General features: G+C 38.9%; 1 protein-coding gene across 1 annotated transcript in view; it reads right to left on the bottom strand.

The window, feature by feature from the left end:
• The window catches only part of BTBD16 (BTB domain containing 16), a gene marked incomplete at both ends in the record, with an annotated part of 37288 nt that extends 28968 nt beyond the window's left edge, over positions 1–8320 (bottom strand). The window contains 4 exons of the mRNA XM_083364891.1: positions 1068–1188; positions 3593–3752; positions 6040–6106; positions 8214–8320. Of these exons, the coding sequence (XP_083221017.1) occupies positions 1068–1188; positions 3593–3752; positions 6040–6106; positions 8214–8320 (455 nt within the window). The remainder of the gene's footprint in view (positions 1–1067; positions 1189–3592; positions 3753–6039; positions 6107–8213) is intronic.
• Between the last annotated feature and the right edge of the window lie 5789 nt (positions 8321–14109).

Below are 14109 nucleotides of genomic sequence, written 5' to 3'. Positions count from 1 at the left end.
ATCCTTTCCTTCTGGTGCCTTTGGGAATATGCACCCAAGCATAACTGCCAAATGTCCTTAGGTGAGCTAATGAAGGTTTCCTTCCATATAACATGTAATATGGAGTTTCATTGATAAGAACACTCCATACCCTGTTCACTAAATAGTTGGCTGTTTTTATGGCTTCTCCCCAGTACGTGTTACTCATTCCTGCATCTGCCAGCAATGAGTCCTTCATGGTCTGCAATATACCATTTCTCCTTTTAGCCACTCCATTTTCTGCTGGTGTGTATAGGTTTGTATGTCTATGCTTTATGCCTACATTTCTCAGCCATCTTTGGGAATTATCAGACATGAACTCTGTTCCCCTGTCTGTTTATAGCTGGAATACTTTATGGCCATACCTTTTCTCTACAAAGTTCACCCACTGCTTAAACTGTTGTAGAACTTCAGTTTTGTTCTTTATTAAATAGCAGAACCCATACCTGGTGTAGTCATCTACTAAGACTAGTATGTACCTAGCTCCTTCAAGTGAGGGCGCCTGAGGACCAATTAAATCAGCATGCACTAACTGTAAAACCCTGTTGGTTTGCCTCATGCTTTTCTTATTTATAGGATACACCCTATAGTTTGACTATCTTACAAATAGCACAGTCCAAATATGTGTTGCATTGCTTAATTTGTAATCCTTACCTTGATATGTTTTTCAAACTTGGCAACTTTTAAGATGTGTGGATTTCAATTCCAAGAGTTCTCCAGCCAGCAGGAGTTGAAATCCACATATCTTAAAGTTGCCAAGTTTGAAAAAACAGTGACATATGAAATTTTACAAACCTTCTTCTGCCCATGTTTCAAATTCCAAAATGTCTATTTAGAAAAGCAACAGTTTGGAAATGTTTAGCGATATATTATCTCTATAAGTAGGAAATCTATTCTTACTACTAAGCATAATGGAACCATCATTTCTGGTTGTTTTCATATGGTACATTACCTGCTCTAGCCTCTATAAGCCAGAGATAAGCTAGTAATATTTCCCATATTGAAGCATTTGGTGCAGTGTTATACTAAGAACCACTTCTGGCTGTTACCTGGGTCTGGGTTTGATTTGGGGAGGCATACTTGAAAAAGATTGGCCGCTGGATTCATCAAGAAGTTCTGCACCTTTTTTCCAGGCCCCAAATTCTTCCCTCAGAGGCACAGGGCTATCAACTGGACAGTTGGGGAAAAAATGCAAGGAAGCATTTCAGCAACTATAAGGTAGCACAGATATTTACTGTATATGCCATTGATTCAATGTATGATCTGTAAGGGAGAGGCACTTGTGTTTCTTTAACATTATACCATTATCTGTGCTAATGGAATCTTTAAGTTTGCCTGCAGATAGCTAGGCTAAATGCCTGAAAATTGATGAGAATGGATAATTTTTTACAACACCAATGAAACAGCCAACCTCACTGTATCTCTGTCTGTTCTTTATAGTCAACCCAGAAAATTGGCTTGGCCATGTAATTACTTTTGATTGTAATTCTATTTTATGTTTTAGAAATATTTATGTTTTTTACAGCTTTATAGCTTTATAGCTTTTAATGTTGTAAACTGCCCAGAGTTCCCTCAAGACAGGATGGGCAGCAAATAAATCTGATAAATTTTGTGGCTCCCAACTTGACAAGGGAGTGTACAATTAAAATGAGAAATAATCCTACAAAAATAAAATATAGAAAATGATAAAGCAAGCAATTCAACAAAACAACAAATCTTGACAGGTTCACAAGACCTTTTGATCCAACCCCTGAGAGAGAAAGCTAGGTCTTTAGCACCTAACATAAGCTAGATCATCAGAAGGAATGCTATTCTATAGGGTATGAATTTGCTATTGTTAACTGAATACACAATGATCAAAGTGAGTTATCTGAACACAACCACAAGGACTGGTCTGTAGATGTGATCCCATTTTCTATCTCATTTCAAATCCTTGTGTAGTCAAGCAAACATCCCTAGTTCCTCATAATACTTTATTTTTGTATCCCTATCATTCCTAATAATTTTCTTGCCCCAGCTCAGAAGGGCTGGGGGTTCAAACACATGGTCATGGTTACTGTCTTGACTTCTTGGACCACCTCACTGCAATACCCAGAATTGGATGCAATAGTTTTGATTTAACCCAAAGTACAATTGATCAATTAGCTCCCATTATCTTGAAACAATACTTCTATTGATGCATTCTGAGGCTCCATTGGCCTGTCTGGTGCACTGCTTGTACATGTTTAGTTATTCAGTAAGACCCCTAAATACTTTGCTCATGCATTACATCAGATCTCCTCAATCCTATACTGTTATTTCCTGTCTTTGTTTTCTTTTCAGGATCCAGTTATTCTTGCCCCTTTAATGTTCATATCCATTAATATCATTGTGAGTTGTTATGAATTGGGTGGCTTTATAAGTCTAAACAAACCAAGTTGTCCTTTAAGGTGTTAACCAACTCTCCTAGCCTGACAATTATCTGTAAATTTAATTCCATTCCCTAAATGAGTTCTAATTCTCTTGAATAGCACAAGGCAGAAGATTACCCCCTAGGGGACATCACTCAATACACAACCATTCTATAAGAAGCCATTGGGTGAACTTGTTCAACCAGCTGGGAATATACTGAATCATTCAAGCCCATTTTATCCATGTTTGCACAAGACTATCAGGTGAGATTGCTTGAGACTTTACTGAGATCAGGTTATGCTATGCCCACAGCATTCCTTTGGTTTTTCTAATTAGTAACTCTGTCATAGAAGTATGTCTGATAATGTGGGCTCATAGACCCAAGGCTTGCCAGTGTGTTCTGATAACTGGGCCAGTACAGAAATTAATTGGCCTCTGGTTTCCTGATCTGAATATCTGGTTTTAAGGCACGGGTGTCAAACTCGATCTCATCACGTGATGTATTGTGATGTTTTGTGACGTATCGCAATATTTTTTTGCCCTTGCGGAGCCGGAGTGTGCGTGTGTGTGACCCATCTGGCCCATGGACTGCCAGTTTGATACCCCTGTCTTAAGTTGATCTTTTATAGATTTCTGACAGTTCACTAGCATTTTTCAAAATTATACAATTAGAATAACACTTTCCACTAAACCTTTACAGGTAAACCTCAACTTACAACCATTCATTTTAACGATGACGCAAAGTTACAACAGCACTGCAAAAAAGTTTTCACACTTATGACCGTTTGACCACAGTCATGGCAACTGGTATGTATTTACAACAATTGCAGCATCCCCAAAGTCATGTGATCACCATTTGTAACCTTTCCAGCCAACTTTCAACAAGCAAAGTCAAGTGGGGGAAAGCTGAATTTGCTTAACAATGGCATGGTTCGTTTAACACTGTACTGATTCACTTAACAACTATGACAAAAAGGTGGTAAAATAAGGCATGACACATTTTATAACTGCCTTGCTTAGTAACAGAAATTTTGGGCTCAGTTTTAGTCATAACTCAAGGGCTACCTGTATATGTTTTACTTCTTTGATGCATCATAACTTGTTAGCAAATGAAGGGTAAAACAAAAAAAAATCTCTTATTGTGGAAACTGAACCCAGCCACTATTTCTAGATATCACCTTACCTGTCATTATTCTCATCAAGTTCTTATGGAGGCCAGCTTGTTTCGCTTTATTACTTTGTGAAATTCCTAGTAAGTCACAGGGGGAACTGAATGGAAATTGGCAGCGATTGGTGGGTCCAGCTTGATTGCGGAAGAAACGTTGTTTCATGGGTCCTGAAATCTTATACAAAAACATTAACCCCTCAGCATTTTATCTAAGGATATTGGTTGTCTGCTCTATCAAGGAAATAATTAGGCAATCTCTAAATTTCAGAACCAATATGGTTATGTCCTAGAAGTAAAATTGAGTGTTGCTTCTCGCCTTAATTTTATTATTTTCTTTAGATAAACTGATTTTTTGTGTTGGAAGCAAGTTGCTGGATTAAGGGCCCTCCAGATATCTCAGCCTACTTCCCTCCTTCCCATCCCCATCTCCCATGTTTCAGGCAAGACAAACAGATATAATGACAGTTGTTGGGCAATTGTTTTTTCCATTGAAGAAAAAATGAAAGTGAATTCTTTATAATACTGTTAAACAAATCTCTATGAGACTACCAAAAATTTTCAAAGGGAGCTCTGATGTGTTTTTATGTAAGATGGCTTACATAATAACACATCCTTCCCTTCACTCTAGTCTAAAACAAAAGGAAAATGAAATCATTCTCAGTGATATTTTTTTTTAAAAAAATGGGTTGGGAGGCTAGACATGGGTCTTTGTGAAGCAACAAAGATACATCTTGACAAGGTGATTTAGCTGTAAAGGTGGTGCAGCATTTGCTGAAGGTACCCAGTTTAAGTGACACCTTTTGGTGTGATTAGGTTTCTCTTTTTAGCCATCAGACTGGAAATAGGTAATCTGAGGAATGAGGCTATATAAAAGTTCTAATTAACAGTTGTTAAAGGTAGGTTGGCAATGCAACACAAGCATTCGAATGAATTCTATAATTTCAAATGAGAAATCCATATCCTATAGGCAATTTAGGGCAGTAACACCCTTAACCATTTTCTTGAGCTTCTTTATCCAGAAGGGAAGAGGCTTGCCTCTTTTGTAAAATCATGTCAGTCTCAATCTGTTCATTGTTATTTCTTTTGTCGGTATGAAATATAATGCTTGCAGGATGATCTAGGACAGGGGTGTCAAACTCAATTTCATTGAGGGCCGCATCAGCACTGCGGTTGCCCTCAGGGGGCTGGGTGGGTATGGCCGGGGTGGGCGTGGCCTACTGGGTGGGCGTGTCTAGTGCGCGTATGGCCTACTGGGTGGGCGTGGCCAGCTCTACGCATCAAGGGTGCCTATGGGGGCCTGGGCAGGAGTGGGACAGACCTGAGGGTCTCTGGCAGAAGGAGGGTCTCTGGGCCAGGGCCAAGGCAGTGGGGGCCGTTCCCTCACTGTTGCCAGGATGGCTTTGCGGGCCACATGAAACCACTTCGCGGGCCGGATCCGGCCCCCGGGCCTTGTGTTTGACATGTCTGATCTAGGACATTCATTTCAAACACATGCTGCTATCTCCCTTATGTTGTTTGAGCTTTGCCCTCTATAATGGTAACGTGCATTCCAGTTCTTAACGGGGGAAAATGTCAGCTATAAAATATTACTAAGCTATGCAGCTGTGTGTGGGAAGTTAACAAAAAATTCATCTAGAAGGAGAAATAAATAGGGAGGAACAAAGTACAACTTGATGGAAGGTGAGGTGATAAAAAATGGTTCATATATCATGCTAGTCATTATATGATTTATTTTTGGCAAAGCATAATGTCTGAACCCAGCAACTGTGCTTTATTAAAGTAAATGTAGTTAAGCAACCATGGCTTAATATTATGTTATTAATGTGGTCACTAATCTCGGTGACAAGAAGCCGGTTGAGAAAGACAGTGGACAAACGAACAAAAAAATACTGAAGGTGGCAGTGAAAGAAACAGGATTTCATGAAAAACTCATCCTGAATGTAAAACAAAAGGTTCTGTAATGTTGAGGGGATGGAGCTTGAAATGCAGGGGATCTTATCAGTCAAGGAATTGAGAGCCAGGAGCAAAAAGACGGGATAATGAATGTTTAATATTGATTCTAGTAGGGTAGAATATTCTTTGCTTCTTGCTAGTAAATCTTGTACATACATAGGAATATTCTAAAAAAATCTTTAGTTCATTTAAGTTAAATGATTGTGCAATTATAAATATGATAAGGCATTTACCGTATATCTGAACTAAGAAACCTAGATAAGCTATGGCTGGCATTGTATACACAATTGCACTGTGGCCTGTACACCTCAGTTTATAACTCTAATGGAAGAACCTCAGATAAATAAGAGGTCGTTTGGATTCTAACAGTCCAGGTAAGGCAGTCCTAAGAAATGAATAATTGAATTTTAGGAGGTTACAATGTCATTAACTTAATTTGGGGTAGATATTCTGTAACAGTCAGCATCTCATTTTCTTTTGACACCATTGCTACCAGAAATTACACTTACCTTTGCTATTTCTTTCTCAGATGGTGAAAGTCCTCCCAGAGATACAAAGGGAGCTGATAGCAGATAACTACAGGTTAAAAAGGTGTAGTTAATGCCATACCAAGGAAAGCTGCACAGGTAAAACCTTGCCTCCCTCTCAAAAGAATACAATTCTTTTCTTTATTTAAAGTACTGTAACCTGTGCAAAAACAAGTGAAGATTTTGTCCTCTACTCTTACTATTATGTACTTTATCTTACCTGAAAGTGGGACATTTGCTAAGTAGATGAAAACAGTATCTTGCGAGGAGTTGACACAGTCATCATGATATCTATATCATGAGACCTCTTTGTCTTCTGCTTTCTGTTAAGATCCAAAAAAGCCCCCGTGTGGCATACAAAAGCCCCCTAGTCTCTCCAAAGCTTGCTACCAAATTATAATCTGAATATGTACTGAATAATCATATTAACTGTACTGAATCATCAAACACTAATTTAATTCATTAAATATCATTTGCATGGGGATGAGACAGCATATAGGGCGGAGGTATAAAAACTATCCATATGGTGTAGTAACAACAACTTGCACCTAAACATCGGCAAGACGAAAGAGATGGTGTTAGACTTCCGGAGAAAAAAGGAGGAACCTGCCCCACTTTACATCGGAGAGGACTGTGTAGAGAGAGTTTCCTCCTTTAAATTTCTGGGAGTCTACCTCTGTGAATATCTGACCTGGAAAGTTATCACAACCCAGGTGGCTAGAAAGGCCCAACAGAGGCTTCACTTTCTTAGGGTCTTGCGGAAGAACAGGGTAGAACAACAGCTAATGACCCTCTTTTACCGGTCTACTATAGAGAGCGTCCTCTCGTATGGTATTGTGGTTTGGTATGCTGGTCTGACAGCCGCAGACAGGAAAGTATTACAGAGGGTAGTGAGCACAGCACAAGACATTGTGGGCTGTTCCCTGACACCACTGGATGACATTGCCAGGGCTCGTTGCCTTGGAAGAATGAGGAAGATTCTCAGGGATGACTCACACCCCGGACGGTATCTCTTTACTCTCCTACCATCTGGTAGGAGATATAGGAATATAGCCAGCCGTACCAACAGGCTGAAAAATAGCTTTTATCCGTGGGCTCTTAGGCTTTTAAATGAGACATAATCTTATGCAGAATTGACTTGGGAGGCCGGTGTGTGGTGTAGTTGGTTCACAAGGTGTGGTAGGATGGAGGGTTTGTTGTCACTGTGTGTTGGGGGGAGAGAGCACGCGGGGAGGCTCAGCTAATCTCAATGTACACATGTTGTACTTTGACAATAAAGGTTTATTATTTATTATTTAAATTACAATAAATATAGTTTAAGTCCCGCCCTCATTTCATCTGGGGAGCACAGCTTGCAAACAGGAAGTGTGGCCTCAGCCTGACAAAGAAAAAGCTCTTGAGCAATGTTCCCTAGACTGGCTGAAGAATTCTGGGAGTTGAAGTCCACATATCTTAAAGTTGCCAAGGCTCTATTGTACAGAGGTGGGGAACTATGGCCCCTTGTGGACTTCAACTCCCAGAATTCCTCAGTCAGCATAATCCACATCCTATGAAATACCGGGAATCTTGTATTGCAACCTTTCCCAACTTGGTTCACTTCAGTGTTTTGAACTTCATTCCCCATCATCTTTAGTCATGCTATCTAAAAGTAACAGGGTTTACAGCTGAATATTCTGGAATGGTAGTAAGTTGGAGAAGGCTGATCTGCTAACAGACATTTGCTAGAAACAAATACAGGTAGTCCTCGACTTACAACAGTTAGCTAACCATTCGAACTTACAACAGCACTGAAAAAAATTGACTTATGACCATTTTTCACACTTATTTTTCACACTGTCGCAGCATTCCCATGGTCATGTGATTTACACTCAGATGCTTGACAATGGACTCACATTACAAGCAAAGTCAATGGGGAAACCAGATTCACTTAACAACCATGTTACTAATTTAACAACTGCAGTGCTTCACTTAACAAATGTGGCAAGAAAGGTCATAAAATGGGACAAAACTCACTTAACAAATTTCTCACTTAGCAACCTAAATTTTGGGCTCAATTGTGGTGGTAAGTTGAGGATTACTTACACCAAGAAGTAATTCTCTTTGCCATCCACTTGCCCATTCGAAACTTATATTTGACTGTATCAGCTTCTACTTACTAACATGCTGTATTATCTGAAGTCGGCATTTCAGGAACAAAGGAAGAGAAATGAACCAAGTCTACGTGATTCTTTCTTTTCCCATAAAAATGCTTGTAGCAAGCCATTCGGAAAAAAGTTCAAAAATGCTACATTAGTCTATTGCTAATACTCATGTGGAATAACAAGAGCTGCTGAAGAGAAGCTCACCAACCCCTTCCAACTTTATTTTCAGCACTCTCCTTCAAAAATAAAAGAAATATGTCCAGCATCAATAAAATCTATGAACGGGAGGGTCTGCGTGCATATAAGTGTGACATCTTAGATTGTAAGATGTAAGTATTGTGACATCTTACATCACTGTGGCATCATAATACAGCCTCAGCAGTACCCACATTTCTGGTTCAAAGCCAGGAACAAAGATATCAGCAAATAAGGGTCCTAAGAACAGGCAACTTAGAAAGATGATGGATGTTGTTGGTATACAAATAGAGAAAAGTACATCAATTATCTCCCTGTTGCCAGCAAACCAACAAACAAATAAGCAAGCAAAATGGTATGTAATATGTTTTTAAAAATAAATATGACTATACAGTATATATATAGCATATATACATATGTGTGTGTATGTATATACACATGCATGCATGCACACATGCACACACGCACACACACACACACACACACACATTCTTGATATTGCTGATTCTAACTAAAATAGTTATTCCGATAGCCCTATGACTGTCTCACTGGGATTGGCCTGTCTCACTCATGCCAGCAGAATAGGCATGCTGCGGATCCCATCACCCCCATTTTTCCAGATGGTGGGATTCAGGAGGAGGGCCTTCTCTGCTGTTGCTCCTGTCCTCTGGAACATCTTGCCCCCTGGTGTAACATCTTGCCCCCAACTCTCCTTTTGTAAGATCCGTCCCTGCCAGTCGGTCTGGCACCCGAATGGGGGAACAGCACAGTGAAAATGGTTGATCAAGTAACAACAGATCCCATCTCCCTCCATTTCTGCCCCCGCCCTCCCCAGGTGTCCTTGATTTTAATTCTGATTTTAATTTGTGCATGTTTTAATAAGAATGTATTTTTATGTCTGTAAGCCTCTTAGAGTTACATTATGGTAAGATGGGCAGCCAATAAATCTTACAAACAAACAAACAAAATGCGGTTCTTGTTATTAGGTGACTGAATGTGAGTGAAACATAAGGGATAATAGATATGATCAAAGCAAATAGGGACATCTTTTAAACAATTTTTAAAAAGACAAGATTATGCATCTATTTTAAAGCCACTTAATCATCATCTTCTACCTTACTTATTGCTTTTTACTAGTGAAGCTTTTTATGGGGTGAGCAATATTATGCAAATATTATGCAAAGTTAAAAAAAACAAATAATAAGCCAAAACAAATTAAAGGCATGGGGTAGAACAAAGTAAATCTAATTCAATCTACTTTACAAAACTGCCCAGAGTCCTTCTGTGAAGAAGATGGGCAGTTCAAAAATGAGGTAAATAAATAAAAATAAATAAAAAACTATCCTCTTTATCTTTTCTTATCTTTTTCCCTTTGCAAGCTATTTGTGCTTCCACATATTCATATTCTGATTCTTATATTGCCCTTTGGTCTTTACATTTTCACCACTTGCTCTTTGAGGAACTCAGCCACCCCACCAAATTATGACTTTCTTTCTTATCCTTCCTCTTAATCTCTCTATAACCATGTTTTAATGTTTTGGTCTTTCATATGAACACTGGCTTTTGAATTTAGTTCAGCACCTATTCCTTCTTGATCTCTTTTGTTTTACCCCACAGACCTCTTAACTATCATTTTCCAACCGTGTTCAGTCTTTTTCCCCCTGACATATCCAACTTTAATTTCATACAACTGGAGAGAAGTACGTTCTTATATAGACAAATACTATTTTTTCTTTCTTTTGTCAATCATTCAACTGACTTCATAATTAGCCACTACATTTCTACCAGCATTTTCCTGCCTCAGAATCATTTTCCCCCCCATACAGTACATTTTCACATTATTAGCAATGGGATTGTGTTTCAACTATTGAAGAACACGCAATCATTTATTTACTTTAATGTTTGTCATCATTCATGTATATGTGTAATTGTTCACATAATTTAACAAACACAAATTCCTTGATATCTTAACTTTTAGGTCCACATTCCTGATTGCCTTATATAGTCAGTCTAACATTCCCTCCCAATTGTCTAAGGCAGGGGTCAGCAACCTGAAACAGTGAAAGAGCCACTCGGAACCGGTTCCCTCACAAAAGGAAAAACTGGGAGCCGCAAAAAATGTGTGCACATGCGCATACATGCGCGCATGCGCAGAACAGGGTTTCACTGAAGAGTGGAGCCAAGGCGAGATATGCACCTACCCTGCATATTTGAATTGATTGTTGTGGTTTTTTTTTTGGACTGCACATGGCAGAGGACTGGGAGCCGCAGGAGACGGCTGAAAGAGCCGCATGCGGCTCCAGAGCCGCGGGTTGCAGACCTGTGGTCTAAGGGCTCAGCTGTAGCAAAGCATTTTCTCTACACAAAAATATGCATGTGTATATGTCTTCAATTAGTAGCTCAACTCTCTATAAGCATTAAGCAAACATGGAGACATTACATATCCTTGATGCATTTCCTGTTCAGGGCTTAATCATTTGCTAAACAGTCCAGTTATTCTAATTTTAATCCCATTTTATGCCTATCTGATCACATTCAGTCACCGAATCTTTTGTGTATTTGCACAAATATTCCCTAATTCAGAACTACTTTGTCTAAATTAACAAATGTGTAATAAACCTTTATTCATATATTTATATATTTCCAGTGACCTGCTAAGTAGCAAAAATCTGGTCTGCACAACCCTGTCTGACGTAAAGCCACACTGCACTTTCCAGTTTTGAATACAGTATTGTCATTTCTGACAACTTTTAATCAGAATTCTGTCAAACTGGAAACTTCAATGAATACCACTGTAATTTTTGCGTTCATTCTTGCTACCTTTCAGCTTGTAGATCAGAACAATAATGGCATGAGTCCAAGTTGCCAGGCACAGATCCAATGTTGCAATTTTTATGTGCACATCTTATTTTTGTTGTATCATTCCAATTTTAGTATTTGGGCTGCTATTCTAAAAGCAGAGTAAGGTTTATTTTTTCATTTCTCCAAATCTTCATCTTCAGGTTTACCATATATTAGATCTGGGGCTCCCGCCATGCTTATGCAGGTGGATATTAGATTTTCTATCAGATCGTTTCCAACGGGTCAGGATGGGTTCTCACGTCTCTGCGGATCTCAGTATAAATACGGGGACGCCGCAGGGGTGTGTGTTGAGCCCGCTTTTGTACACGCTCTACACATATGACTGTGTTCCCTATTACTCCAGCAATAAGATCATTAACTTTGCAGACGACACAACGGTGGTTGGTCTGATTACTGCTGGGGAAGCGGAGTCAGCTTATAGGAAGGAGGTTGAGTTGCTGACGGAGTGGTGTAGGGAAAATAATTTATTCCTCAATTTAAAAAAAACCAAAAGAGATTATTGTGGACTTTAGGAAATGCAAATCGAACATTCATCCACTTATTATTGAAGGGAATTGTGTGGAACAGGTCTTGGTGTTTCGATTTCTGGGAATGGAGTTAAGAGATGATCTGACATGGGGAGCAAACACCAAAGTTGTGATGAAGAGAGCACAGCAGAGGTTATACTTCTTGAGAATTCTCAGGAAGCATAATCTCCCAAAGGACCTGTTGTTGGCATTCTACCACTGTACCATAGAGAGCGTGTTAACCTATGGTCTGTGTGTGTGGTTTGGGAGTTGTGAAAAAACAATGCTGTCCAGGGTCGTAAAGACTGCGGAGAGAATAATTGGGTGTACTCTTCCTACTTTAGATCAAATCTAAGCCTCCAGGTGTTATAAGAAAGCTGTGGAGATTGTGCAGGATTGCACGCACCCCGGAAATGATCTCTTTCAGCTTCTGCCTTCTAGAAGGAGGTATAGGGTCATAAAGACCAGGACCAGCCGCTTGAGAAATAGTTTTTATCCAAAAGTGGTTTTGGCTTTGAATGCAACAGAATGCAGTTTCTGAGAGAACTTCTGTATTTAGTTTTTAGAGTGTTAAGAGTGTTTCTAGGGTGTATGTGTGGGGTGGGTGGTATGTTGATATGTATTTTGTTGTTTTTGTTGGTTTTTTGGGGGTTGATGTGGATTTTTCAATTTCGTTGTTCTGTATGGGACAATGACAATAAAGATTATCGTATCGTATTGTATTAAACTTTCTAACAGCTTTTATGTCTTCCCTTTCCACTACCTTTTTCGTGCATATTTTCAGGAGCATACATTTCAGTTCAACCTTTCAGTGTATCATTCGTGTATAAATCTCTAAAATACTCCTTTCAGCATTGCCTCATTTCAATTTCATTGCAAATAATTTCATTTTTTTTAAAAAAATCATTCATTCTGCTTGAGGTGCCTTGTATGCTGGCTTAGAATGTATGCATGAACACTACAGAAATTTATTAATCAAGCAACACTGAAGCCAATGATGCTTATATTTGAATACATGTAACTGTATTCAGGTATAAGTATCATTGGATTTAGTGAAGCTGTGCACTTGCAGATAAATTGTGCACTTTACCATTACATGGGACTCAATTCACATATAGTGCCATGATTCCGATTAATGAGACAGTTCAAACAAAATTCAGGCATTGTTTATCTAAAAAGTCTTAATAATGAAATGAAACGGCACTCATGGAGTGATGCCAGAATCTGAAATCTCCTCCCCTAGTCCACCTATCATACACAATTCCCACTTGTTTACACGTCATTAATCACATTGCCAAATTAGTTTTACATATGAAGTTTCACTTCCCTTTCTGTGCGGCAGCTATTTCTTATCTTCTCAAAATAGACATTTGACATTTCCCTCCCTTCTGTGATTCAAAGCGAAGCAGTTTAAACAAAAGGCTGCCTCTTATATGGTCAGTGCAAAAACATGTCAATGTTTGCAGCATTGACATATAGCTTGTTTTCCCACTTTCATTTTCTCTTACTGGTTGACATGGCAACAGATGAAAAAAGAGGCATATTCCTATATCAGCCATATGAATCTAACTTTTTCAGTCATTGGCCCAAGTAGCATGTCTTCATAAGAAAGTAAATGGGATTCAGTAGAATCTCTATGCCATTTCTAGGTGAGTGTACTTTGTGGTAGAACTGATGAATGTTCTAAGTGATCTGTGATGACATAAAGGTGTCTGATAAATCTTTTCAGTGAGCAATAGGAAAATGCTTCCAAAGTAGTAATGATGCCTTGTCTGAAGATATAAGCGCTGATGGGCAGTACAATCAGTACTTAAGGGAACAGGCTTGCTTGGATCAACACTGGCATATTGTAATACTTCCCTTTTCTTTTTCTGTTTTAATTTTTCTAAGTATATTTTCCCTTTACCCTAAAACAGCATTTATAAAAAAAACCCAACCCTACATTCTTAGGTTTGAACTCAACTAAAGACTCTCAGACACATAACAGCACACAATTAGATAAGAATCTTTATCGCATACTAGGAAGCAACCACTCAAAAAATAGATTGCCTTTAGTCAACACGAAGGTACATTTCCCTTTTTATATCCTTTACAGTCCAATTCTGGTGCTTCTTTCACCCACCTCTCCCACCATTGTTTAACTGACTTTTGCCCTACATTTCTTGGTCTGTAGCTAGCAGACTGTTGGTTGTTGACCTAATTAACATCTCTGCCCTGAGAATATCTCTGGTTTGCAGCTTAAATTCCACAGAGGGCCAAGATGTCAAAGAACTTGATTGGTACTTACCTGCTCATCTCTTTTCTTGCTCCTATAGTTATCTTAAATCAAGAAGAGCCACATTGTTGCA

Source organism: Vipera ursinii (assembly GCF_947247035.1).
Source record: "Vipera ursinii genome assembly, chromosome: 5".
Lineage (NCBI taxonomy): Eukaryota > Metazoa > Chordata > Lepidosauria > Squamata > Viperidae > Vipera > Vipera ursinii.
Note: the sequence above shows the minus strand (reverse complement) of the source record. Positions and strands in the feature narration are given on the sequence as shown.